This window comes from Gobio gobio (assembly GCF_949357685.1).
Source record: "Gobio gobio genome assembly, chromosome: 3".
Classification (NCBI taxonomy): Eukaryota; Metazoa; Chordata; class Actinopteri; order Cypriniformes; family Gobionidae; genus Gobio; species Gobio gobio.
Window position 1 is genome coordinate 38,143,631 of NC_137099.1, and position 26,235 is coordinate 38,169,865.

Below are 26,235 nucleotides of genomic sequence, written 5' to 3' on the forward strand. Positions count from 1 at the left end.
AATGTAAAGTAAAATTATACAAATAAATGTATACAAATAATTAAGATTAAATTAGAATGTACACTACCATTAAACAGTTTGAGGTCTGTACAATTTTTATCTCTTATTATCTAATAATAATGATAACAAAAACAGTAATATTGTTCAATATTATAATTTAAAATAACCTTTTTGTTAATATATTTACATGTCATTTCATTATGTAATTTATTTAGTGATTTCAAAGCTGAATTTTCAGTAGCCATTTCTCCAGTCTCCAGTGTCACATGATCCTTCAGAATTTGTGATGGAACTAGAAATTTATTCGAAACAGACATTTTTGTAGCAATGTTAAAGTCTTCAATGTCCCTTTTGATCATTTTAATGCATCCTTGCTAAATATAAAAGTATTAATTTCTTTAAAAAAAAAAAAAAAGTTTTACCCTGTTGACCGATAGTGTACCCTTTAACACACTGTACAAACAAGCATATGAATTACCAACTTGAGGTCAATTACTAAAAATGAACAAATTTAAACAACCACAAGTTAAACTCACTGATTTCCCACAGTCCACCACATTTATTATATTCCTGCCATGACTCACATTAGCAGGCTGTCCGTTGACCTGTGTCTTCACCACAGTCTCCACTGGAGAGTTTGAGGTTGAGCTGATCGAGACATAGTGCTCGGGCCGCCCTATAAGTGTTGAATTGGCACTGGTCAAATTGATGGTCTTATGGCTCTTGTATGGTAGGGAAGGGTGGCTACTGCCCCAGTCTGTCCAGTACCCAAAACATACATCAGCAATATAGAAATGCCAGGTCACATGTTAGTGAACTTGTTAGTGATTTAACGCTGTTATTTAAATCAGAATTAGACAATTTGTGAAAGGGGAATTTTATGTAGGTAAAATTATACAGTTTAATATAAATGTGAGCATTCAATGAAATTAAAGGGTGCTAATAATTATTCCCAATGATGATATTGAAGCAAAGAATACTGATGCAATAGAGAAAGCCAGTGAACCCGCAGGCCATTATCAGACTAGTCAGACCGGACAGTGAGAATGACTGACAGACAGACCACCTTCCCACAGTGACAGAAAGCAAAAGATAAAGCATTGATTCTGGAATGGCGCCTTTATTTTCTCAGCTCAAAAGCAGAAGGAACCGTGCCAGAAAATATAAAGATGAAATGCCCAACATCAAATTGCAACAGCTGTTTCTAGAAATAATTCCACAATGTATGTATACAATATTGAACTCTGCATATAAAAAAAGTGCCATAATAGAGAGTAAAGAGAGGCAAAAACTCAAAGTGTGATTTAAGAAGAACTTAAAATATATGATTTGATTTGCGTTCACACATTTCCTTGTTGGTGGTAAAAAAAAATATGCTGGTGAAATGATGCTCTGTTTACACAGAGAGGGCTGTGTAACAAACTTACAAACAGTTTCCACACCCTCACCATTTTGGCCATGTCGTCGGATGTCCATCAGTAAGGTGCCCTTTTGCTGTGTTGAGTCCATGCTGCTCTTAAACTGCTCATAATTCATTTCGGCCACCCTGCATCCACCCAACGCCACGATCTCATCACCCATCAGCAGACCACACAACTCCGCAGGGCTGCCTGTGTGATGCAGGTCAAGAAGGTGAAGCAGGTCAAGGCTTTGCCTTTAAGCCAAACTGAGAGTACAGAATCAAGTTTACTTCGTGATCTAGACCAATAGGACTATGATTGAAACAAATACAGTTTTAGTAGGTTTTCATTTACTGAGATATGAAACAATCTGATGAAACGTAAACAGGATGGTCAAAATGTGTCGACTGTTCCATCTTATTAAACTTGAAATACTATATTGAACATTGAATTGTCCAATTTCATAGTGCATAATGCTGTATATTTAATTGTATATTGATTCTGTTCCTGGTAGTTAGTTTTTCCACTTGTGCAAATTAAAGAACACAGACGCTGACGGATCATTTGCATAATGATCAACGCAATCTACCAAGAGCAGCAAGAGTTAGCATCTGGTTTAAGACATGCTTTTTTGGGCTGTAAATAATGGCGCAAATACCAGTAAATTGATGAGAACAAAACTTAGTAAATCACCTTGCGTGATTCATTTAAATCTACTCCTCCCATAAATTTTGCATCTGAAAGGGATAGTCCAACAAATGCATATGCAATAAGGTCAGCCGCAAAAATAACTTTCCATGCCTTTTCAGTGATGAAGTGAGCAAGCACAATTATCTGCCAATGGTGTAAGAAAAAAATAATCTTGTCTTTGTTTGATTTAAGATGATTTTTCTTACCCCATTGACAGATAATTTATGACATATCACTTAATTTTTATTAATTTCCCCAGAAAACAAGACAATCTTATGCATGTCATAATATGTCATTTTACTCATCTAGTAATTAATAAATGCATCTTGATTTAAGATTTTTTACATATTTGGACAAGAAAAAAAATACGTACAAGTAAGAAAAGCATTTTTTGCAATGAAAAAAGTCACAAATACCTTTATTATGTGGCGGAAACAAGCTTCCATATGCTAGAGCTCATCCTCCCTCTTTTAGGGTGTTATTGTATGGCATTACACATTATTTTGTACTCACTTTACTTATATTTTGTACTCACTTTACTTACATTTTACTTACATGTATTATAATATAATATCACAACAGGTCAGTGGCCAAATGTTTTTTGCAATTGCAAGAAACAAAAGTAGTATTTTTGTCTTGTTCCCAGTCCAAATATCTAAAGATTCTTAAAATTAAGATGAATTTGCTAAAGTAGTCAAATGCCATAAAATATTATGGGCCAGATTTAATTTGAAAAAAATTATAATTTATTATAAATGTAATGTCAATATCACAGCAGGTCAGTGGTTTAAAAAAAAAAAAAAAAAAAAAAACACCTTTACCATTCAAGTCCATAAAGGGTAGAGAAAGTTATTTAATTATTTCAGATATAGAAACTGTGATTTTTGAGCAAGTGAGACGATAACACTGTTGCAGACTTTGCCTGGTGTCTATCATTTATTAATGCATTTATAATGCAACCAACATTTGAGCATTTTTTTTCCCACACACATATTCTATGAAAATGTAACACACAACACACAAACTACTAAAACAACTAAAATATGAATCATTGTTACATATTATTTAATTAATTAAAATATATTAACTGACAGCCCTAAATAGAAAAGATCACAACAGGTTCATACATCATTGACGAGGCTCTAAATGTAGGTTAGTGTGTTTAAATGGAATTCTGGGGAAGGAGATCAACCTGAGCCTTCTACCTCAGCCTGTCTGTTAACTCTGATTAAATGATGCCAGTCAGAACCAAACACTCTTCGTCTCTTCTATACAACGATACATATGAAAGCTGATATAAATGGAGATGTGCTCTACGCTATATTTACTGTATGCATGGCCGCCCTGACCTGCTTTTACAAATGCACAGGTCACAGATGAATGCTGCCTCTCCTCTTATTCATGAGGATATATCCTAAGCTCAGGACTAGACTCCCTTCAGGATGGGATCCAAGACTTCTTCATATTAACCAATCAGACTAATGCACAGTAAAACACACCTTCACTGTTCTCTATAAATCATTCATCTCAGTCTCACTCCAGAATCCTGAGAATGACACACTGTGACTGAATGTAAACGTACATGGCAATACATATGCACAAACTAGGGCTGCACAATTAATCGAATTTGTAATCGTGATTACAATTACGGATGCCACAATAATGTAATCATTTAATAAAATGTAAAAAAAATAAAATAAAAAAAAGTGTTTTTTTTTCTTTCTACAGGTTATCTTAAGTTTTTTCCCCATTGTTTTTATTTTTAGTATAACATAATACCATGCATATTTTTACTTTTTTATTTAAAGAAATCAAACCAATGTATATTTGACTTTTGAGGCTTAATGCTGTATAGAAAAATTAGTAAAAGTTTTTCAGGAAGAGTGTTTTCAGCTTGTTTATTTTGATATAACAATATTGCATGCAGTCGCTTCAAACAATGGCATAAAGCTATTCAAAACATCATTCAAATGTAAATTGTGATAATCGTAATTAATAAAAATCGCAATTACAATTTCAAGGGAATAATCGATAATTATGATTTGTGTCATAATCTTGCAGCCCTAGCAAAAACACTCCTTGCTTTCTCAAAAATCAAAGAAACTACAAAAATAACTGTCAAGCACACAGTGTGATACACAATAAAGATCCACAAAATCTATAATTTGCAACAAGTATGCAAAGATTCTTCAAACATCCATCATGAGTTCCCAATTTGCAGCATATTCATATATGAGAAACTCTGGGTACAAATTAGATTGTGTATTTAGGATTTCTTTAACTTTATGCAGTTATCTCCATTACCCCCATTCATCCATAAAAGCATACCACCAAAGTTTCACCCTATATCTCTAAACAGAGATTCTGTATGGTAGATATATGCATCTAACCTGACTGATTCAAAGCTGGTTCACATTTCACTCCTATAAATTGAAATTGCAAAGCCCAGATGCATTTAAAAGGAATGGCAGTTAGTCTAGTTAAACAGTTTGCTTGGAACCATTTTGAATGATTAGTCTTACCTGCTTGAACAGATTTCACACAAGCACCAGTTGAGTCCCAGTGAGCCTTGAATCCAAAGTCTCTCCCGCTGTTAGGCTTCTGATTCAAGCAGACTCGCATTTCACTTTGACCCACCTGGAAGAGAGAGAGAGAGATACAGAGAGAGAATGTGACACCTGAGGATCCCATGACACCTTCTTCCTCAAGAAATCTGCTTCAGTCAGTACAACACAAACTGTCTATCACACATAGGCCTACCTGCATAAATGTAATGAATAAAAAATAAATAACATTTTCTCTTAAATGGACTTCTAGGCATTACATATACACCAGTTTTTATAACATATAACAAAAGTAATTTTATACTTTTTTATATATATAATTGTATATCACATTTATTTTATGGTGCATTTTATATAATTATATTTATTATATTATATATTATACATTACATTACATTGCATTACATTTATTCCTGCGAAAAGTATTCCGGGTAGGTCAGGGATGTCCTGGACGTCATGATTTGATTGGTTCAGATTATCAAGGAGCCTACCTTAATTTCTCTTATTTCCGAGACAACAGGAGGAGATGTTTGTATAATGGAAGTGGCCATGGTCACTTTAGTGACAAAAGAGTTTGTGGGAGGCGCTGATGACCTTCCATCTCTTCTCTCTTCCTTCGCTTTCTTAGGGTGTATTGGATGAGTGCTTGAACGAAAGTGGCCTGTGTCGGCAGAGGCTGTGACCTTTCCTTGACCACTGAGGAAAAAGGGGGTGATTGAATAGTCTCTGTGTCCACTGATCAGGCTTTTATGGGAGTCATCAACCTGTAGAAACATAAGATAAAACCCAATAAATAAAATTGCCACTTGATTTAAGGATTGTGTATTAGAGCACTGAAACAGTGGAATATGCCTCAAATTGGCCCCGCAAGCCCACGCGTGAAAAAAAAGCTACAAACAAACAAAGAAATAACTTGGTCCATCTCTGAAAAACTTCCATGTGCCATTTCCTATTGACTTTAAATCTTCAATTTAAATGTATAAAGCTACATTATTATTAAACACACACACACACACACACCACACTGTACAATGTACAGAGGCAACATAATTGCTTTTGTTTGAGACACAGTGGCCAAACAGTGCATGTGTCCATACATGGTTAAGAAGCCCGTCATGGAAAAGCACACACATACACACCAAAGTCTTAGCTTGGGTTTCATGAAGCACCCGGAGTGCAGAGCAGTAGTAGTGGGCTTGATTCATTATTCATAAGCCAGCCGCTAGATGATCAGGTGATGAAGAGAAACACTAAACTACACACACGGAACACTGCACAAACTACCACTCTTCCTCATCCCCCACTCTTTTATCACAGAGAGACAGAGAAAGAGAGAGAGAGACTAGGTACTATATAGAAACTAACAATTACTGTAGGTCAAGGTCAGGCAGAACAGTGTCATTAAAGAATAATTCTGGCCGATATAGATTTAATACTCTCATTGTACATGAAGTTACTGCTGATTTAAAATTAAGGCATATTATTCATATAACAATTTCAGTGGACCTCTTTAATTGGCTGTTATGTTTCCAAAAGACAAATTACATTACACTAGTTCTGCAATGCTTTTCACCAAGTAAATTTTTTTTTTTTTTTGCTGCATCACCTAGCGCAATGACCACTGCATGCTTTCCAGGCATCACTGAGCGCTTTGGAAGAGTTTCACTTTAGTTTTCCGATCTGTGGCCGGTTGCATAAACTGCTTAGACTAGTCTAATTAGTCATCTATTTTTTTCTTTAAGACCTTTACATAAAACCGTAAAGTGGTCTAATTAGAATCCAAAAAGACTGATTACCACTTGGCTAACTGCAAATTGGTCAGACTTGTTCAGACTAGGCACAGTCTTAACATAGTGGCTAAGTTTATACAACTGGCCACTAGACTAGCCTGACAAGCCAGACCCACATCAAGATGTTGGGTCTGGAAACTCACCATTGACAGGGCTCAATCCGAGGGGCGGGATAAACGGTTGTCTTTCAAATTCCCTCTGCACGCAATTGGATAGCGCCATGACTGCCACAACCAACCAGAGCAAAGAAGAAGGTGAAGCCGAGCTAACGTTAGTTGATAGACTTTCGCCGTATCAGGTAGGCAAAACTTTGAACATATCTTCTTTTCTTAAGAATTACTTCAGTGCCGTTCTTTGTTCTTTTCTCAAAGAAAAGCTTAACTCCAAGTCTTCCAGAGTTGTGGCCAAAGCCGATTCAAAAGACCACTGTTCGGCAGCTTCTTTGTTTACGAGTAGCACGCAGAACCTCCGCAACTCTACAGTGACGTGCAATCATTATGTTAAGCCCGCCCACCGACTCTACACACGCTGTGATTGGCGTTGGAGTTTGGTTTTTCCAGCTCTCAGGTCTACCGAGAGTTGCTAGACTACACTTGCGGCAAAATACATTTTCTGCCGCTAGGGTGCGTCTAGATTTCTAGGCTACCACTAGACGGCATGCTGTGCCAAAACTCAGACCTCAAGGTACTAACCAAATGCTGCCAAAACCATTCTGGAAAAAAATAAAAATACTTACGTTTTTAAAATAAAGTGGTGATAATGTATGATTGATCATTGCGGTCACTTTTGATTAATCGGGTACTCCTGCACACAGTAAACCTATACATGTATACTAGGGATGCAACAATATCAATACATACCTCGGTTTTTAACCACGGTTTTCGGTTCGGTTCGGTTCGGTTCTGATGGCTTGTCACATCAGTTTTTTGTTATTCTATTCTTAGGCTACAGGAACAGCAAGAGGTTGAGGAGAAAAAATGCTTTTTTTATTGCACTACTCTATTTATTTTACTTAAAATAATTGAAAACCATTACTTAAACTTAAAACTTTACTTAAAAAAACCCTTGTACACATTCCTAGTGTATTGTAAAATATAAAATAAATATATATAAAGATTTACACTGGCAGCTCAGAGCTGTACAGCAGCATTTAAGTATGAAATTTAATGAATCAATGTAAAAATAAAACACAACATAGACTTTACTATAAAATATACATATTCTTATTAAAGCTATACTGTATTAGTTTTTCAGTCAAGAGCAATGAGTGATTTTCTCTTTGTCTTTTGTTGTTGTATTAACATTAAAGGGATAGTTCGTTCAAAAATGAAAATTGTCATCGAGAAATGAATACAGGTTTGGAACAATATTAGAGTAAGTAATGACATCATTTTAGAGGTGAACTGTCCCTTTAAGGAAAGCGGGTTCACTACTGCACTGCTGTCAATTTAAGACCTCCGTGCATCTAATATACAGACACACGCGATTTTACTTTCACTTTAGACATAACCGACTGCGTTTATGTTAACCTTGTGTGTATTTGACAGTATTAGCGCAGTAAGACGACTACTTAGTTCAGTATTCACGTGTTTGACAGGCGTTTAGTGTGCGCGCTCGGGAAAGCGCATGTTAAAACCGCGCACGTGAATGAGCCGGCAAGGCTTTAAAACACATGCAAATAATGAACTTTCTTGATTGTGAATATCTAGTGTTCTGTGAGTATAACTCTACCACTAACGTGTGATGTGAATGTATGTCACGTTGTTCAGTATTGGGATGGAGGCAAATTATAGAATTTGAAGGAAAATAATTAATTCAATGCAAAACCGAAAAGTGCGTATTGAACCGTGAATGCTGTACCGAACGGTTCAATATTATATTGAGAATTGTGGCATCCCTAATGTATACATGTTCTTTAAAGCATAAAATAAGCAGCTTTTTTGTATGAGAACATGGTCCTGGTGGAGTGAAATATGCGGAGCAAAGACTGCACTATATAAACACAGACAAAAAAACGAAGACATCACAGAGAAAGTGTAGTAGCTGCTGTGGTACTAAATACCAAGTGAATTGGAGACACACACACACACACACACACACACACACACACAAACCACATAAATCAGAATCAAAAGCCTCCACCTCCACGACCTGACATTTTGATCTGACATTTTTTTATGAATAAAGCACACGTGATCTATTAGAGCAACATGTAAGGCTTAAAAGGGCCACTTACGGAATACACTTTGTGCAGTGAGGACAATTTGGAGGGTTTGGCTCCAAATGGACGTGGTGTGACGCCTGTGGAGAGACGCGAGCAACCTTCTGACCTTCTGAAACCCCTTGGTAGAGTGGCAGATAGGCGTGCTCCTCCTGCATAAAAGCTCTCTAGGAGACTAGTGCGCCGGCTGAAGTCTGGATCCTGCTGCTCGTAGGGTTCTGGATCTATGGTAGCCACGCTGGTTGGTGAACTCTGTTCAAAGACAACAGCTGCTGAAGGGTTAAAGAATTCACCGGTGCACAATTGGGCTGAGTCAGGCGTCTCTATGTCAGTGCCTCTGGTCAGAGCAGAAGATGTCCCGTTTGTGAGGGGTGAAGCCGAGGTGGTTGACCACCCAGTTAGCCTAGTACTGCTGACACTGGACCCCGCATCACCCATGGGTCCAGGCATGTTGGAGCTGAAAGAGAGTGAACCAACTGGAGTGAATGCCTGATCTGATCCCAGGGCAGGAGTTTTAGGATGGGGCAGGAATCTACTGGAAAGCACATGGCTGATAGTGGAAGGGGAGTGGGGGTGGAGAGGGCTTTGAGGACAGGTGTAACTATCAAATGTCTCTATTAGCCACACGTGAACACCAAGTGGTAGCACTTTAGAATAAGGTTCAATTTGATAACATCAGTTAATGCATAAGGAATTATGAACTAAATTAAAAGGTTTTTTTTCAGTAGAAAAAAGTAGTTTGGTGCTAATTTACATTTTTTACATTTTAAGGAATAAATTGCTTTTGTGAATCTGAATGGCATTTCCAATAAAAAGTTTTAATAATATGCAATGCAGATCTGAAGGCAGAAGTCAAAGACTGACAAAGACAAAAAACAAACAAGTGTAAACAATGGTGCGGCATAAACAAGATGGAAAGATTTGAGGACAAAAAAAAGAGTAGTGACACCAAGGTTGCTTTTTTTTGTTAGACAGATAAAGGAATTAATTGTGCTATAAAGTCCAAATTGTGAGAGATTCAGTCTTTTTTCCCCCTCAGAATTGGACTTTATAATCATGCAATTCTGAGTAGAAAAAAAAGTCAGAATTGCAAGATGTAAACAATTATCTTTTAAAAGGTTTTATTCTGTGACGGAAAAAAGCTTCCATAGAATTCCCCTGTTAATTTTAAAATACACCTTTGTATATATTAATTGGAACTTGAAATGTTAAAAATGTATATGTAGAAAATTATTGTTCAGATTAAAAGTACTATTAAAATGTACAACAGGGTTTCTGCAGATTTTTAATGAAGATACGTTTAAAAAAGTAAGACCTTTTTAAGACCCGCATAAACCCTGGTAGTAACTAATACAACTATATAAATACTGTATAATAATATAACTAACACAATATTGTGAAGTGTTACAGACTAAGGGAATTCACCAAACAGTTTAACTTTTTTTGCATACGGTATGCAAGTGCAAATATTACTTGCATTCCTTTGCACAAATATGCGGCTCATAAATTCACAAAAATTGCCCTGCACAATTTGGATCACACTATTATCTGATTTTTGACAGTCCACTTTAGACATTCTACTAACTATAAGAAACTTTGCAATTCAACTAACTCTCAGAGTATTAGTAGACTATCTGCTTAATATCTGCAGTAACACTATTTTAAGGCAGTTACACGTTACTACATGTACTTACTATAGTAATAACTGTAAATTATGCATATTTACAAGTAACTAACCCAAAACCAACTGTAACTCAACTGACGTAGCTTAAACATTGAACAGCGAGTGGCGTTACACTTTCTGCGTAAGTTGAATACAGAAGGTGGTCTGCCAGAAGCTAGATGTTTTACTTTATAACGTGTTAAATATGGATATTTTTCTCACAAAAAAAACATTGATTCGCTTTAGAAGGCCTTTCTAAAGCATTGATTCGCTTTAGAAGGCCTTTCTAACCCCCGGAGCCGTGTAGATTACTTTTGTAATGGATGGATGCACTTTTTTGGTCTTCAAATTTTAGGCTGCCAATCACTGACATTAAAGGGTTAGGACCATCGAAATAGTGTAATCAATGATATTTCGAACAACAATATGATTGTTACAGCCAAAGGAGACAGAAATTACTCCATTTACATTTACAACAACGTAATTTTAGGAGCATAATTCATTGAGTGAATCAGGCACAAAACCAGCGCAGTTACTGTAACTGCAAAAATACATGCCAAAAAAAAAAGAAAAAAGAGAGCTAGTGGTCACAGCTCATTCTTAGTGAATCTTGTGTGGAGGAACAAAGATCATCATTCTTTCATTTATCATCGTGACTAATCAGTTTTTTCCATATACTGTATATGATGAAAGCAAATGTGACCACGGCTATTACGCAAGATTTTCACATGAACTTTTTGTGTTCTTCATGCATGGCTATTGTAAGACACTGAGTATTGCTCGTAAAGATTACTTTTATATTTTTTTATGTCCTTTTTTAAGCTTGATAGCCCATGGTCCCCATTCACAGCTCAAACATTCTGCCGAATTCCTTATTATGTGTTCCACAAAAGTCAGTGAGTAATTCAGGTTTGAAAAAAAAAAACATTAGGTTAAATAATTAACAACATTTTCATTTGAGGTTTAAATTTAACTATCCCTTAAAAAAATCTGTACTTGAACAGATTCAAAATGTATTAGTGTGTGAAAAATACAAAATAGTATAAATGACCTCTCCTCCTTGATGGCACTGATCCCGCCCACACAAATAAATTCAATCTTCTCCCTCTCTTCACGCTTTCTGTGGAGGTCAGAGTTTGTGCTCCGCCGCCGACTCTTCCACCTGCTCAGATCCTGCAATGACAGGGGTGAAAATTGAGTGATAAATGAGAAAATATGGGGGCAGGGGTGTCAGACAATAACATCAGTGTGATGTGTGAACGATCCAAAAGACAGGCAAAAGAGCTCTCTCAAGGCCAGTTGAAAACATTTCTGCTTTTATTTGGCTCGCTGAGGCCCCCCACAGTGCCAATCCAGAGATAGCAACATCATGGAAAAAAACTGCTTTAAGCAATATTTTATGGAACAACACAGAGAAAGTGTCAGAAATGTCAGTAACACTTTAGTATGGGGAAAACATTGTCACTATTAACTACAACTTCTGCCTCAAATTCATAACTGCTTATTAATAGTTAGTAAGGTAGTTTTTATAGCGTTTAAGTTAAGGTATTGCGTAGGATTAAGGGATGTAGAATAAGGTCATGCAGAACAAGGCATTACAATGTGTTTTATAAGTACTAATAAACAGCCGATAACCTTGTAATATGCGTGCTAATAAGCAACTAGTTAATAGTGAGAATAGAACCCTAAAATAAAGTGCTACCAAAAATTCACAGTTAATGGCTAACATGCGTTTGTGGCGGGACTACATGTTTTGAAAATAAGTCATTATTTTTGTAATTCTATAAAGTTGCTGCTAATGCCTCACTTTAAGTCAAGTCAACTTTATTTATATAGCGGTTTTTACAATGCAGATTGTTTCAAAGCAGCTTCACAGTGTTAAACAGGATAATAATGCAAAAGAATTTGATTCGGCTGTACAGTTCTGTCACCGATTACCCATAATCATGTCGTTTCAAACCTGTGTGACTTGCATTCTTCTGTGGAAATAAAAGATATTTTGAGAAAAAGTATTGAAAGTCAATACTAACCAAAACTGTTTGGTTATCAATATTCTTCAAAATATCTTATTTTGTGTTCAGCAAAAAAAAAAGTCATTCAGAGAAGTTTAGAACAATGACTGTTATAATCTGCATGTTCAGTAGCTCCACCACTGTGACATAGAATGTGTTACTCAAATAACCATCACTCACGTCGTGCCACTTGGCCTCACTTTCCTTCATTCTGGCCCGGATGTTCTCTAACTCCTCTTGCCGAACTCTCTGTATGGCAGAGGGTTCAAGGGTCAGCTCTCCAACAGACCTCGGGTGGACGTGGCGTGACCCTTGTGGGTCAAAGCTAGAGCAGTTGTCAGATTCCTGGGGTATGGGCTCCAATGTGATGTCACCCATGGATTTGCTTCTGTTGAGTGGAGATGGACAAGGTCATTTCAATTATTATCTCGATTCAAAAGACCAAAATGTTGCAATGTTGGCTTTTACAGAAGTATAATTGGGTTATACTGACATCTAGAGGTTAAATAAGACCTGATACAAGTACCGTGTCTCCATTCAAGCTGTGTCAAAGACAGTCATTAGCAGCATAAAGTAAATAAAGAGATAAACTAAGCAGAAACTCGCATACAAAACTAAGATGTGTTATATGCATAAGATACTGTATATACTGTATATATAGTCCCCATTTGCTTCACAGTTCACATAGACCCAACAATGAAGGGAAAATAATATTAGTATAATATGATATAATATATAGCATATGCATTAAAGCTTATACCATAAAACAATGATAAGCTTATGTACTGCAGAAGACAAGCATGACACTGCTATATAGCATGCAGCACTTTCTAAAATGTTGTGTAATGATCAACTTACTTGAAGGACAAGTCCCTTGTATATAAAAAAGCACACATTTAAACAGGGAAAAAAGCAGCTTGCATAATGAAAACACAAATGCAAAAGGTATCCGGCGTTTGCTAGCAAGATGACAAGGCCACCACTGAAGCAACATTAAAAATGCTGAACTCACCCAGTGTACCGAGAGTGTCTCATGGGAAATCTGGGAAACCACGGAAATATTTGATTGTAAATTCCTCTTTACAGTACAGATGGATACAGATTTTGGGAGGATCACATAAAAACAATAGTTCACAAACAAATTTAATTTAATTTACCCACCCACGTTGTTCAAAAAAAACCTGGGACACCAAATTTCCACATATGTACGCGTTTCTGTTTTACATGCAATTACACTGAATAGAGACAGGCTTTCAAATGTTTTAGAGTGAACTATTCCATTAAATGTAAAAGTATATACTATACAAAAGCGAATGCAAATAAGTGTGCAGAGAAAAGTTGCCAAAAAAAAAAAAAAAAAAATTCACACGATTGACGCGTTACTGAGCTGGAGGGTTTTTATTGGCCCACAAAATTTAACAAGTTGATTTGACAGTTCAGTGGAAGTTGCTTGACTTCAGACTTTAACATGTCAGAAAGTCACAAAAAAAACATTCAAGTGTATGAAAAATGCTAATTTCGGTTGTCGTGACTGCATAAACAGAATTTGCAACAGTAAATAAAAAAAATCGTAAAACTATCTTCTGTAAGACTAATTCAGCAAGTAACTTGCAAGGAACGGCACCAGACGTATTGGAGATCTTTAGTTTAAAGGCCTTGATTTAAAATGCAAACCACAGCAAAACAATCGCTAACTGTTTCACTGTGTTCTAGGTTTTATTTTAGTTGGGTCTTATATGAGCTACAGCACAAATGCAGTCTTAGGAACGGTTCACAGAGGACGTGTGCTTGCACTCTTTGGCACTGTTATTCTATATGAATGTGCAAGATGGACAACCTTGAAGTGGATCTGCTCAGGTCATTTTCACAATAATCATACACAACATTGGCCAAGTCATCTCACAGCTATAAATAAATGAGTTAACCTATAAATGGGGGAGTCTAACACTGAAATGACGCCGTTACCAAAATAGCTACAGTTTGCTACAATCTCAAGATGGCCACAACTGCTACATTATGCTTAAAATCAAGCTTCATTAAAAAGGAAGCAAAGTTTTGATGCAAACATACATAGTATCTGCTGTATAAATTGTTTGTACTTGCCAAAACTTTGCTGCATCAATATTGCAAACCAATGTTTTGCCAAAATTAAGCAAAGCTTTCAATATTACATTATTTTAATACAAACATTACCTGCATTTAATTAGTATTACAATATCCTTCTCCAAATATATATGCTTGAATGAATTATCCAATGCACTACTGCACAAGAAAAAAAAATGGTAAGAAAGTTTCAAAAGGTGTGGGGAGATTTGGGATCATGAGAAAAGTTTGGAGCAGGTGCAGCTAGCCAAGGAGTGATGTCAAAATCAGAGTCGTCCTCAGAGGAACCAGACATCTTTCGGCTATAGAAAGAAGAGACAGAGAGAGTGAGAAAACAAAGGAGAAAGCAAAGCAGAAGAAAGGGGAAAAGACAGGCACATTTTAAATACAACAAAAAGAAAGACCATAAGATTGTCATATAAGTTTAGGGTCGTCATACATACACACACACAGCTTATTTTGTTATAGGGTAAATTTTGAGAAGAAAAATCAGTAACATTAAAGTTTTTTGGTAACACTTTACAATAAGGTTTCATTAGTTAACATTAGTTAACTACATTAGTTAACATTAACTAATAATGAACTGCACTTATAAAGCATTTATTTATCTTCGTTAATGTTAATTTCAACATTTACTAATACGTTATTAAAATCTTGTTAACATTAGTTAATGCACTGTGAACTAACATGAACAAACCATGGACAGCTGGATTTATATTAACTAACTTTAACAAAGATGAACAAATACATTAACAAATGTATTGCTCATGGTTAGTTTGTGTTAGTTAATGCATTTACTAACGTTAACTAATGAAACCTTATTGTAAAGTGTTGCCAGTTTTTTTTTTTTTTCTTCAATAACAAGCGTTGGGAATTAAGGCAAAAATGTACGGTAAATTTTCTAAAAATTGATCAATCTGATCCAGAATAGTCAGCAAAACATTTCATTTATGTAAGCTGCTATTATGTACTTTTTAACCAATATTTACTGAAAAACAAGGGTTGCTATTTTGAAACAGTGGCTCTATTAAGGGGTTGAGACATGGAAATCGTGAAGAAAAAAATTATTTGGAAAACAAGCATGTGATCACATTTTGTATTGAACAGCAATTGTAATATTTTATACATTTCATTTCAGGCACTAACTAGAGTACATCTATAAAAATGTGTAATTTTGATCTTTGAAAAAAGTTATTTGGTATTCTTTTCCAGTTTTCCGAACTGGTCCTTTATATAAAGCTCTATAAAAAGCCCCTCTTTCTCTCTATTATAAAGACAAACCTGAAGCCCTGCATCTTCTTATACCATGGCCTGCGCTGGGACCCTAGCCTGATATTTTTGACATGTAGATCTTCCTCAGGGGTCCAATATTTGGGCATGAACTTGTCTGAATCAGCATTGCTGGAGGTCTGATGCTCGGAGATGAGCACCCGACGTGCGTAAAGATCGTCCAGCACTGGATCGGCATTACCTCTCTCCTCATCAGAGTCACTCATGCCATTGTTCAGGGATCGCTGAAGAAACTCTTCCTCCAAAGTAGCAGATTCACATTCTGGCGGTCCATTTTCAGAAGGAATGGAGGACACACTGCTTCCCAAGAAAGAGCCATCCATAAGAGACGAGAGCAAAAATGTATCCAAGAAGCACATGCATGGACACACGTGCAAGTGTCTTGTTGCATGAAGCTAGCTGAAGAAACTCTGATTTTCAGAGTAGGTTTAGAGTTGACAAAACCATACAACCTGGTTTAGATCAGGTTCAGCGGGCTCACAACACTCGGTATAAATGTTCTCTGTCAACTCAGGTTTGATCTTGAGTTTGTGATTGGCTGTGTACACGAGTTAAATCACACGGAACAGTTTTATTCACTTCTCACACTTCGGCGCAAGTCACTTCTCAGCTAAAGATCAAGAGATCGTTATGAAAAAAAAATATCATGAATTTAAAACGCATTTACAAGGCAAGAATAAGCACTGCTGCTGCAGTGAAAATATGAGAAGGCCAAAAGAAAACAAGTAAGCTTAGTCATTTGAAAAGCTTTATATATTAGAGTTTGTAATTATATGCATATATTTATCAATTTCATATAATATAACATTTCATAACATATAATATAAAATATATAATAAGTTATTAGGAGGCAAAAGATGGCCAAGTTTGTCTCTACATTTTTTTACACTATGAACTTTAATTTGAAGCAAATACAGAGATACAGGGGGAGTGGCTATAATACATCAGATACTATATGTAACTTTACTCACAGCTGATTGGTTCAGTTTTGGTCTGCGATCACGAACTCAGAATAAAACCTGCTGAGGAACAGGTTAGCGGTGTAGTGTAAATTGCCATGGCGATGAAACAAATCCACCTTCTTGAGCCCGAAAAACCAGAGTTTCCTCGAAATGACCTGTGTAGCACTAGCAACTGAAACCAGATTTGTGCAACAGGCCTCAGAACTGTTAACCACTCTTGTTTTTAGTGCTAGTTAGTGGAATGCACAGCAAAGTCAAACAATTAGTTCTGGTAGTGAGATGAATGAACAGCTAATTAGTGAAGACCCACTCAATGCCAACATGATTTTTGAAATCGAAGGATCAGGCCAAGCAATAGCACTCGCAAATAAGCTCCACCAGAGTAGAACACGACTTTGGGGAAAAACTAAGCACACCTTCTAAATTAATAAGCTTATTTAGTCGCAATCAAGACATACAGTATATGCTTTTGATGAGCAAAACAAAGTAGTTAGGACCAGTTGGATGTACAGAAGCACAAATATTAGGGCACCACGGCAGACACAGTGTATATACGAAACACGCTCTAAACTCTGACCTCTGGTTTGATCTCTGTGGTGGCACTGCAGCCAGCCGTGAGGCATCTGACATGGTGAGCCATGACTTCCTAGCACTTGGGGTAACCATAGAGGCCACTCTGGGGCCCGGGGGCTTTGAAGGGATTGCAAAGTTCACGGGGGCCACAGAGGTTACGGAGCGAAATCTGCGACTTGCTAGGTCATCCTGCTCAAGGTCTGGTTCAGGGTGGTCCGTTTCAGAGTCACTGTCACTCTGGTAACTGCTTGCCCATTGGAGGAAGGCAGAAGCAGGTGGGAGGTTGTGGCCTAAGCCCCTCCCACTTTCGCTAGAGCCAAAACATGAGGTGGAGAAACTAAGAAAACCACCTCAAGTACAAAGGCTTGCTATAGCCAAAACCTTTTACATCAACAATGAACTGAAGAAAAGACTATTTTATATTCACAATATTATTATATACGTTTTAACTATTATTATATCAAACCTGCATGACCTCAAAACAGAGTATATACTGTACATTTCTATGGAGAGAAATGTGAAATTCAAGGATTAATTTTAAAGGTGCAGAAAGTGATTTCTGAGAAACGCAGTTGAAAATTGAAATCAACACTCAAACAAACAATTTGTGATTCAAAAAAATATTAATAATGTAATATATTTAAGATTCTTTACAGAATTTAATCTTAGGTGTCGAAATTCATGGTTTACCATAACCGTACTAGACTATAAATGTACTGGCGCTTTTTTGCCATCATTTGTCAAGTACGTGCGTTGTCGCGGTAGCATACAAAGGCAGAGGGAGGCGAGACGCGAGTGCGAGTAATTAAAATGCTCCAACTACTTTAAAAGCAGACATCTGGGCACATTTTGGCTTTTATGAACAACCTGGTAAGCACGACCTAGAGAAGACACTTGCTATGTGTAAATCATGTCACACACAAATAAAAAAATGTGCATGGGGTAATAATACCACTCATGGGCGTGGTAGTGGGGGGAAAAGTGGACCTGACTACCCAGGGCCCCGTCTAGGGAGAGGGCCCTTTGAAAAGTCTGGAATATATTTTAACATGGAACATGGGGGCCCATCAGGACTGCCTATGCATAGGGCCCAGGATTTTGTGCTACACCCCTGATACCACTAACTTGAGAAACCACGTCAGCCTTTTTCATCGTGAGCTGTTAACGCCTGTCAGTGCCAAGGTGGACCCAGCTCAGCCAAAAATGGATCAAATTATATCAACGTTAGAGTTGGGGGCCTGTTTACACCTGGTCACTTCATGTGTTTTTACAGATCAGATATCTATCTGATTTATCAAAACGATTTCATTTACATTTGGTCACATAAATGCATCTCCGCAAAACTGATATAAATCCGATCTCCAATTCCCACACTACACGCAGATTTAATGGAGTTAACGTCACCGAAAACAACAGATATGAGCTGCATTTTATTAATCATCAGCTAATTTAAAAATCAAAGACCGCAACAGATATGAGCTGCATTTTATTAATCATCAGCTAATTTAAAAATCAAAGACCGCAATAGGAGAGAGCGTGGCAACAGCACTAAGATCATTCGGTTTCTTTACTTTTAATGAATATGATTGTATGTTGAGCACCTGCGACTTGCTTTCGGTTTTATTTGCAGTAGTTTGTGCGCTGGCTTGATGAAGAGATACGCAGCTGCTCGTCTGCGGCGATGCGTGCTTCAGTAGCGCTGTCATATCTGGCTATAACATGCAGTGGTGTAAAGTAACGAATTACAAATACTCTCGTTACTGTAGTTGAGAAGTTTTTCCTCACGAATTGTACTTTATTAAGTAGTTTAAAAACACTATACATTTACTTGACTACATTTTAAGTGCTGTATCGGTACTTTTACTGCGCTATTTTCCCTAAACCTGCCGTCGCTACATTGTTAATTTTTTTCCTGTCAACGTGATTGGCTAAGTATAACGAATAATAATAATCAGTCCTGTGACTCCATGCATCACGCGTGTGACTCCCGTCAAATCAACCATGATAGCGACCAGCCTAGAGTGAGAGCCATGCGCGCTTTATGAAAGGGGGTTGTTGCTGTTTACTGTATGATGACTGAAATCGTGAAATTGCCTTAAACAATTACTAAACATTGACTGCAGAATATTACATTTTCTAATACACGCACAAATGGTACGTATTCTGTTAGTGCCGCACGAGCTTGCGGTGCCATCTGCTTGAAGCCTGGCAAACAATCAAGCTAAATGAAGTGTTTCCAAGTGCATTAGGCATTAACCGATCGTCACTGCTAGATATTTGTCCCTTACATCGATTTCGCTCAGCATGTAAACGCATTAACCTGCTTTCTGTCAGCTTATTGAAGTGCATATTTTATACGTGTTCTCACATGGCGATTTAAATTTTGTCCATGTATATATCAAATAACTTACATAAAACATCAGATTTATATTTAAATCAGGTTTATTTTTTTTAATTGCATGCAAAAATAATCAGGGGTGAAAATTGTGAGTTACTTGAGTATGATTTCTGAAGTGTATTCTTTTTACAGAGAAAGCATCCATTGAATTTAAAGCAGTACAATGAATGCGTCTTGAAAAGAAAGAACTCTAAACGTACTCTAAGAACTCTAAGAACATAAAATTGTTAATGTACAACGCTTTGCAACCTTTTTTAATTAACCGCAAGAAAACCTCTACAGAATGGTTGTCATACATGTTACCAGATTATTGGTTGCTTTCTCAAATATTACATGGCTGTATTTTTTGTGCTAGCAGTCAAAAATAAAACTTGGAGAAATATTGAAATACTGAAATACTGTTGGTAATCTCATGTTTTTGTTCTTACTGAGAATCATCCATAAAAGAGTAAGCTACATTTTTTATTTGCAGGGTATAAGGTGGAAGAACATTAATAGCATAATACTCACTACTCTTGAGTACTTTTAAAAGGGCTACTTTTTACTCCTACTTTGAATAGTATTTAGGACAAGCACTTTTACTCTACTAGCACTACATTTTTTGACAAGTAACAGTACTTTTACTTGAGAATGCTTTTTCAGTACTCTTTCCACCACTGATAACATGTCATATAGCCCATAACACTCCCACACATTTATTTTTTAGCATTATTGGGAGTAAAATGTTTCAACAACTAAATGCATTTAGACTTTAGCTTTCAGTGTAATGCGGCCCAGACCACCTCCTGAAGTGGCTTTTAGTATATTGTGAATTTGTTCTAAACGCTCCTGTTGTCTTCTTTGCCCAGACTTGAGTTTTGTTTGATGTTTGATACATTCAAGAAGCGTGTTTTCTTTGAGCAGGTCAAATTAAAGGTTCAGTTCATATAACTGACTGACAAAATGTTATACATGAGGATGCAGTGCATCGTCAATGCATTGTGATGCATTGTGATGCATCGTGATATCGATTTGAACCGAATCGATGGCATGATAATCGTAATCGAACCGTGAGACCAGTGTAGGTTCACACCCTTAGACACCCTGCTGAATATCTGTTATAAGCTTAGCAAAAGTTGTCATCCAACATTTTTATGCAGAGTCAGTTTCTGAAGCGAAGTGAGCCAGAATAGAGCATCATACCTAGTGAGGTGGCCTGCATAACTCCTGTCTCCCAGCTTGTATTCCTGCCTTTTCTTCCTCAGGACAGACGGGCCATGAACTCTGATGGGGGCATCACTTTTACTGCCTTCTGCCATCCTGAAGCAATGTTCCGCTTCTGCGTCACTACAGCAACCTGGGTGAAGACAAGAGTGTGAGAGAAAAGGAATAAACAAACAAGATCAACAGTCAACTGGGATGCTGTGGAAAGACTTGTACCAAGGTATGACTCATTTTGGTACTCAAACACTCACATAATTGTGCGCATGCTCTGCGTATAAATGTATAAAGGCAAAACACATTTTGGCAAAATAGTGAATCTGGGCATAAGGTCTTAATGTAAAAGCCTGAAAAGACCACATGTTGTTACGTTTAACAAAATTAAACTTAAACGTATGAGAGATTATTACATAGGTGTAAATCGGACAATTCATTATAATACAACTATAATAGCCAGTAGTGATGTGACTTTCCCACTGGTTAATCGACATGTGACAACATTGGACGTTTACATTTTTCCCTCTTTTCCCACCTCACTTTTAAAGGTGCACTGTGTAAATTTTTGAGGCATCTAGCGGTGAGGTTGTGAAATGCAATCATCCACCGCTCATCCCTCCCTTTCGAAGCACATAGAGAAGCTACGGGCTACACAGGACAAAAATGGCGTTGTCGGAGAGAGCAGAGAGTGACTAGCACTCTGTAGAGAAGTTTGTCCGTTTAGGGCTACTGTAGAAACATGACGGCGCAAATTGGTGACTTCACTTTAAGGGTGTGTGTGTGTATGTAGATAGAAATGGCTCATTCTAGGGTAATAAAAACATAACGGTTCATTATGTAAGGTCTTTATTACACCACTGAAGACATAGTTATGTATATTATATTGCATTTCTGTCAATAGATCCTCATAAATATTACACACTGCACCTTTAAATCGCTTACAGTGCGTGTCCACTAGCACAGAGCAGAGCGAGCATTTTCAATTAATTCCTATGGATGCGGAGCCATAATGAATGCCTTCGTGTGAGCAACCGTGCGCATTTTACTTTCACTTCGAATTAGCGGCAATTATGGGGCAGCATGGTGGGTTCATTATTATTCTTAATGAAAAACACAACAAAACAGTGCAAAGATAAATTTGCGTAAATATGTGCTTTTACAGTTCACTTTGAAAACAAATCTTCCGCCATGGTCTTGTCAGTCAAGAGTGAGACGAAATGGGCAAAGTGAGGTGAAATCTGACTCTAGCTTCACCTGTGCTGCGACTCATTCGGCTCAGAATTGAGCACACATTCGTTTTTTAAGCGATGTAACCGGTGTTGAACCGGCTGAACACCAGGTAATACCGGTAACACTGACTATCACAGAAAGTGTAATAGCCAGCGATACGATATTTGACCATACCTGAAAAAATTCAGAGATGCATATTATTGCGATTTGATTCGATTCAGTGGCATATTAATTAATATATCGATATTCTAATATCACGTGCCTATTTTTGCACACCCTGTATCCCAATTGGGACATCCACAACCAACAAAAAATATATATATACACTCCGAAACCATATCTATGACAAAGTGCACATATAGCAAAATCAGTTGTCTTTCGTGGCTTACATCGCTTCAAAGGTTTAAAATCACTTGTTTTTAAACTGCAATGCTTAAAAATGCATGCAAAGGGTAAGATTTCGTCACCGCACAGCAACATCATATTTAGACAATAGTCCAAAATCTCTACCAGTTTACACATTTCTACCAGTTAATAGTGTCTACCGATATATCGACCACCCCTAATTGATTCATACATTTTCATATGCAAAGATCACCCAATCCTAGCAGTGGGCATTTGCATTGAAATCTAGACACAGCCCTATAAACAGTTCAAACCAAAGGGTCAAAGACCGGGAAGAAATTTTAGAAATAAATGGCGATTTACAACTGATTTTGATATACAAATCTTACATAACTGGACCTCAGGGAACAATAAAAAAAAAAAAACTTGTAATGCAGTTAATGACCTCTTTAACATTTGATCATGTTTTTATTTAACTTTCCGAACGTTTACTTAAGCTTGTTTCTTCTGTTAGATGAAAAATATCTTAATTTGATTCTCTGTTTTGTTATTCTTTATTTTATTACTCACTGTTTACTTATTTGAGAAACACTTGCAGGCTATGATGGCACCATCTTAATTTAATGTGTTAATATTCATTAAATAAAATGTGTTAAATAGCATATTACTTTTGCTGTGGAACTGATATTGGTATCAATTGTGAAATTTCTCAGCTATTGCAATCAACTGACATTATAGCATCATGACAGTGCAAGAGCACCCCACAGCCTTCCATGCAGTAATGCAGTCTCTCAACTGGCACACGTCGGCCTTCATTTGGCAGAAGCTCTGCGTGTTACCAAATGGGTGTGGAACGATCAGGAATTTCACACTTACGTGAATGGATGGGGCGAAGGGACAAGGGTCTAGGTACTGAACTTTCATTAGCAAGTGTTTGAGAGATGCAATATCGAAGTCCCAAAGTAAACAAGACATTGTGATTTTGGTGATAAAACTTGGAGATATTTAAGCAACTGTTTGGACCATCATGTTCTGAAGTAAATGTTTGATGATTTTGCTCATTTGAGATAAAGAAACCATGCCTACATTTGCATGCAATCTAATAATCTTTTAATAATTGGCCTGATTGCCCAGACTGAAAAAGATTGCTCGGACTGAAAAGCCTTCCTGTAAACACCTCCATCAATCCAGTTTAGCTTGATCCAAATTAAATTCCGATCAGATTAAAACTGATTGTGTAGATCTTAAATAATTTGTTAAATATGAAAATATTAGCTATGCTAAACCTCTGACTCCAACTACTTTCTCAATTGAATTCACAGTGTCATGGTGACCGTTTATTTCATACGAATGTTCACGTTTATTCATTTACTTACATCTTATGAAATAGTCAGTAGAAGATACTGAATATTTGCAAAAAACTTTGCTAAATGGTATGTCTGAATTTTTTTGATAAATCGCAGCTAGTTCCAGTGAAATTCTCGCACGTTCTTCGCTTCTGGCTGACGGACTGCATATGCAGAGAAATTTAGTTTGAAATCAATGTAATGGCCACGCAAACATACATTTTAATCAGATCGCAACGTTAAGGGTATGTAAACTACAGTGTAAAGTTGTGGGTTGATAAGATTATTAAATGTTTTTAAAATAAGTCCTTTATGATTACCAAGACTGCATTTATTTGATCAAAATACATACACATACAAAATACATAAAAAAATATTACAATCTAAAATAACTTTTCTATTTTAATATACTTTCAAATGTAATTTATTCCTGTGAAGACAAAGCTGTATTTCCAGCAGTCATTAATCCAGTCTTCAGTGTCACATGATCCTTCAGAAATCATTCTAATATGCTTACTTGATAATAAGAAAGGTTTCTTGAGTATCAATGTTGAAAACAGTTACTACTTAATATTTTTTGTGGAAACTGTTAAAGGTTTGATTTCAGGATTCTTTGAATAGAAAGTTTTTAAAAAATATTTTAATATTTTTTGTAACAGTCTTTACTATCACATTTGATCAATTGAATTCATCCTTGCTGACAAAATTTTTTTTCTTTATTTAAAAAAATCTAGCGCATAAACTTTACTTTCAGAATCTGAAACGTGATTGGATTAATTCGGAATGACATTAATCAGTGCATGTAAACATGCCCTTTATCCACTGCAAAGTTCTCACTGTGAAGAGCATGCAAGTACACTAAAATGGACATTACACAAATGTAATAATTAAATATCCCTAAAGATTTCATTAATTACATATCCGCAATAAAGTTGGTCAAAAAAACGATTGCAAAAAGAATTAATTAAACAGACACACATACATCACAGTCTTACCTTCGCTGCCGGCTCTGAGGGTGAAGTCTGAAGCCACACTGAGTGTGCGAGACTCCACTGAGTCCAGGCTCTCGACTGAGTCCTCCCTCCTGTAGCCTGACTGCTTCAGACTAAACGGATCCTCCCTGTCAGAAAACCAGCCCTCCACGTACCCACTGTCCCGCACACTCAACTTGGACTGCACAGACTCCTCCAGAGCCTGGTAGAAGGTGAACAAAGAGCAGAAAACTTCAGAGAAGGATGGAAAGGCAAATAAGTGAGTTGTAGTGAATAGACTTGAGTTCCAGTTCCATTTCACTGACTGAAGAAATTACCTACACACTGAGCAAAGCGAAATGCGGATTTTTTTAACTCCAACCGTTGCTGTGTGGCACTCATATAATGCTTGTCAATGGGATCGAATTCTATTAGAGTAAAAAAAAGATGGACAGACAACTTCAAATTAAACCCTGTGGCTCGTGACGACACATTGATGTCTTAAGACACGAAACGATCGGTTTCTGAGAGAAACCGAACGGTATTTATGCAATTAATTTCACCTCATATCAGACGAACGCTTTAGTTCTCCAGACTGCAATCACTTTCGTCAGAAACCGATCGTTTCGTGTCTTAAGACATCAATGTGTCGTCACGAGCAGCAGGGTTTAATTTGAAGTTGTTTGTCCATGTTTTTTTTACTCTAATAGAATTAGACCCCATTGACAAGCATTATATGAGTGCCACACAGCAACGGTTGGAGTTAAAAATCTTCATTTGTGTTCTACTGAAGAAACGAAGACACCTACATCTTGGATGCCTTAGGGGTAAGCAGAAAAACATCAAATTTTCGTTTTTGGGTGAACCATCCCTTTAAGCCATATACAAATCAAATTGACAATTTATCATTTGCACAAGAACTCTCAGACTTCCATCCTAGTTTATTTTATTAATATGTTGTATAATAATAAGGGCTGTCAATTTAACGTGAAAATATTACCTATAAAGCCAGAGCAGAACTGTTGTGCATCTCCGAGAAACACACAGTGGTGTTTTGTTTCTGAATAAATCCGTGTTGAGCGAATAAATCGGTTCAACCAATGATTCAATGGCCCATTCATAAAGAGCCATTAGGTGTGATCTACTTATTGGTGTATGACTTCAAAGTACAGCGAGGGCGATTATAGAGCAGGCGGCTCCGTAAGCTTTTGAATTGCTCTCGCGGTACTTTGTCATACACCGATTGGTCTGTGCTGTGCCGCTTCAAGTAGAACAAACCTTTACTTCATTCCTGAATCAGCCATTTGAATGAATTGAATGAATGACTCAACTTATTTACACATTTACCGCTACCTACTGGCAGTTTTAGTTTCTTATATAGAGTATCATTTTATTTAAAAAAAATACATTTAAAATTTTGGGGGTATTTTGCCCAAAACTGAATATTCTGTTTATTTACATTTATTCACCCTTGTGTTGT

General features: G+C 36.8%; 1 protein-coding gene across 3 annotated transcripts in view; it reads right to left on the reverse strand.

Moving 5' to 3' along the window:
• The window catches only part of lmo7b (LIM domain 7b), a 54,144-nt gene that overhangs the window by 12,470 nt on the left and 15,439 nt on the right, over nt 1-26,235 (reverse strand). The window contains exons 8-18 of one of the 3 annotated variants that reach the window (XM_079813449.1): nt 24,780-24,978; nt 20,849-21,002; nt 17,273-17,578; nt 15,725-16,030; nt 12,521-12,728; nt 11,380-11,501; nt 8,681-9,122; nt 5,146-5,418; nt 4,613-4,727; nt 1,449-1,610; nt 585-757 (exon numbers count right to left, since the gene is read on the reverse strand). In XM_079813449.1, the coding sequence (XP_079669575.1) occupies nt 585-757; nt 1,449-1,610; nt 4,613-4,727; nt 5,146-5,418; nt 8,681-9,122; nt 11,380-11,501; nt 12,521-12,728; nt 15,725-16,030; nt 17,273-17,578; nt 20,849-21,002; nt 24,780-24,978 (2,460 nt within the window). Of the gene's footprint in view, nt 1-584; nt 758-1,448; nt 1,611-4,612; nt 4,728-5,145; nt 5,419-8,680; nt 9,123-11,379; nt 11,502-12,520; nt 12,729-13,352; nt 13,383-15,724; nt 16,031-17,272; nt 17,579-20,848; nt 21,003-24,779; nt 24,979-26,235 lie in introns of all 3 variants that reach the window. The other 2 variants (XM_079813448.1, XM_079813447.1) reach the window with 2 other exon arrangements.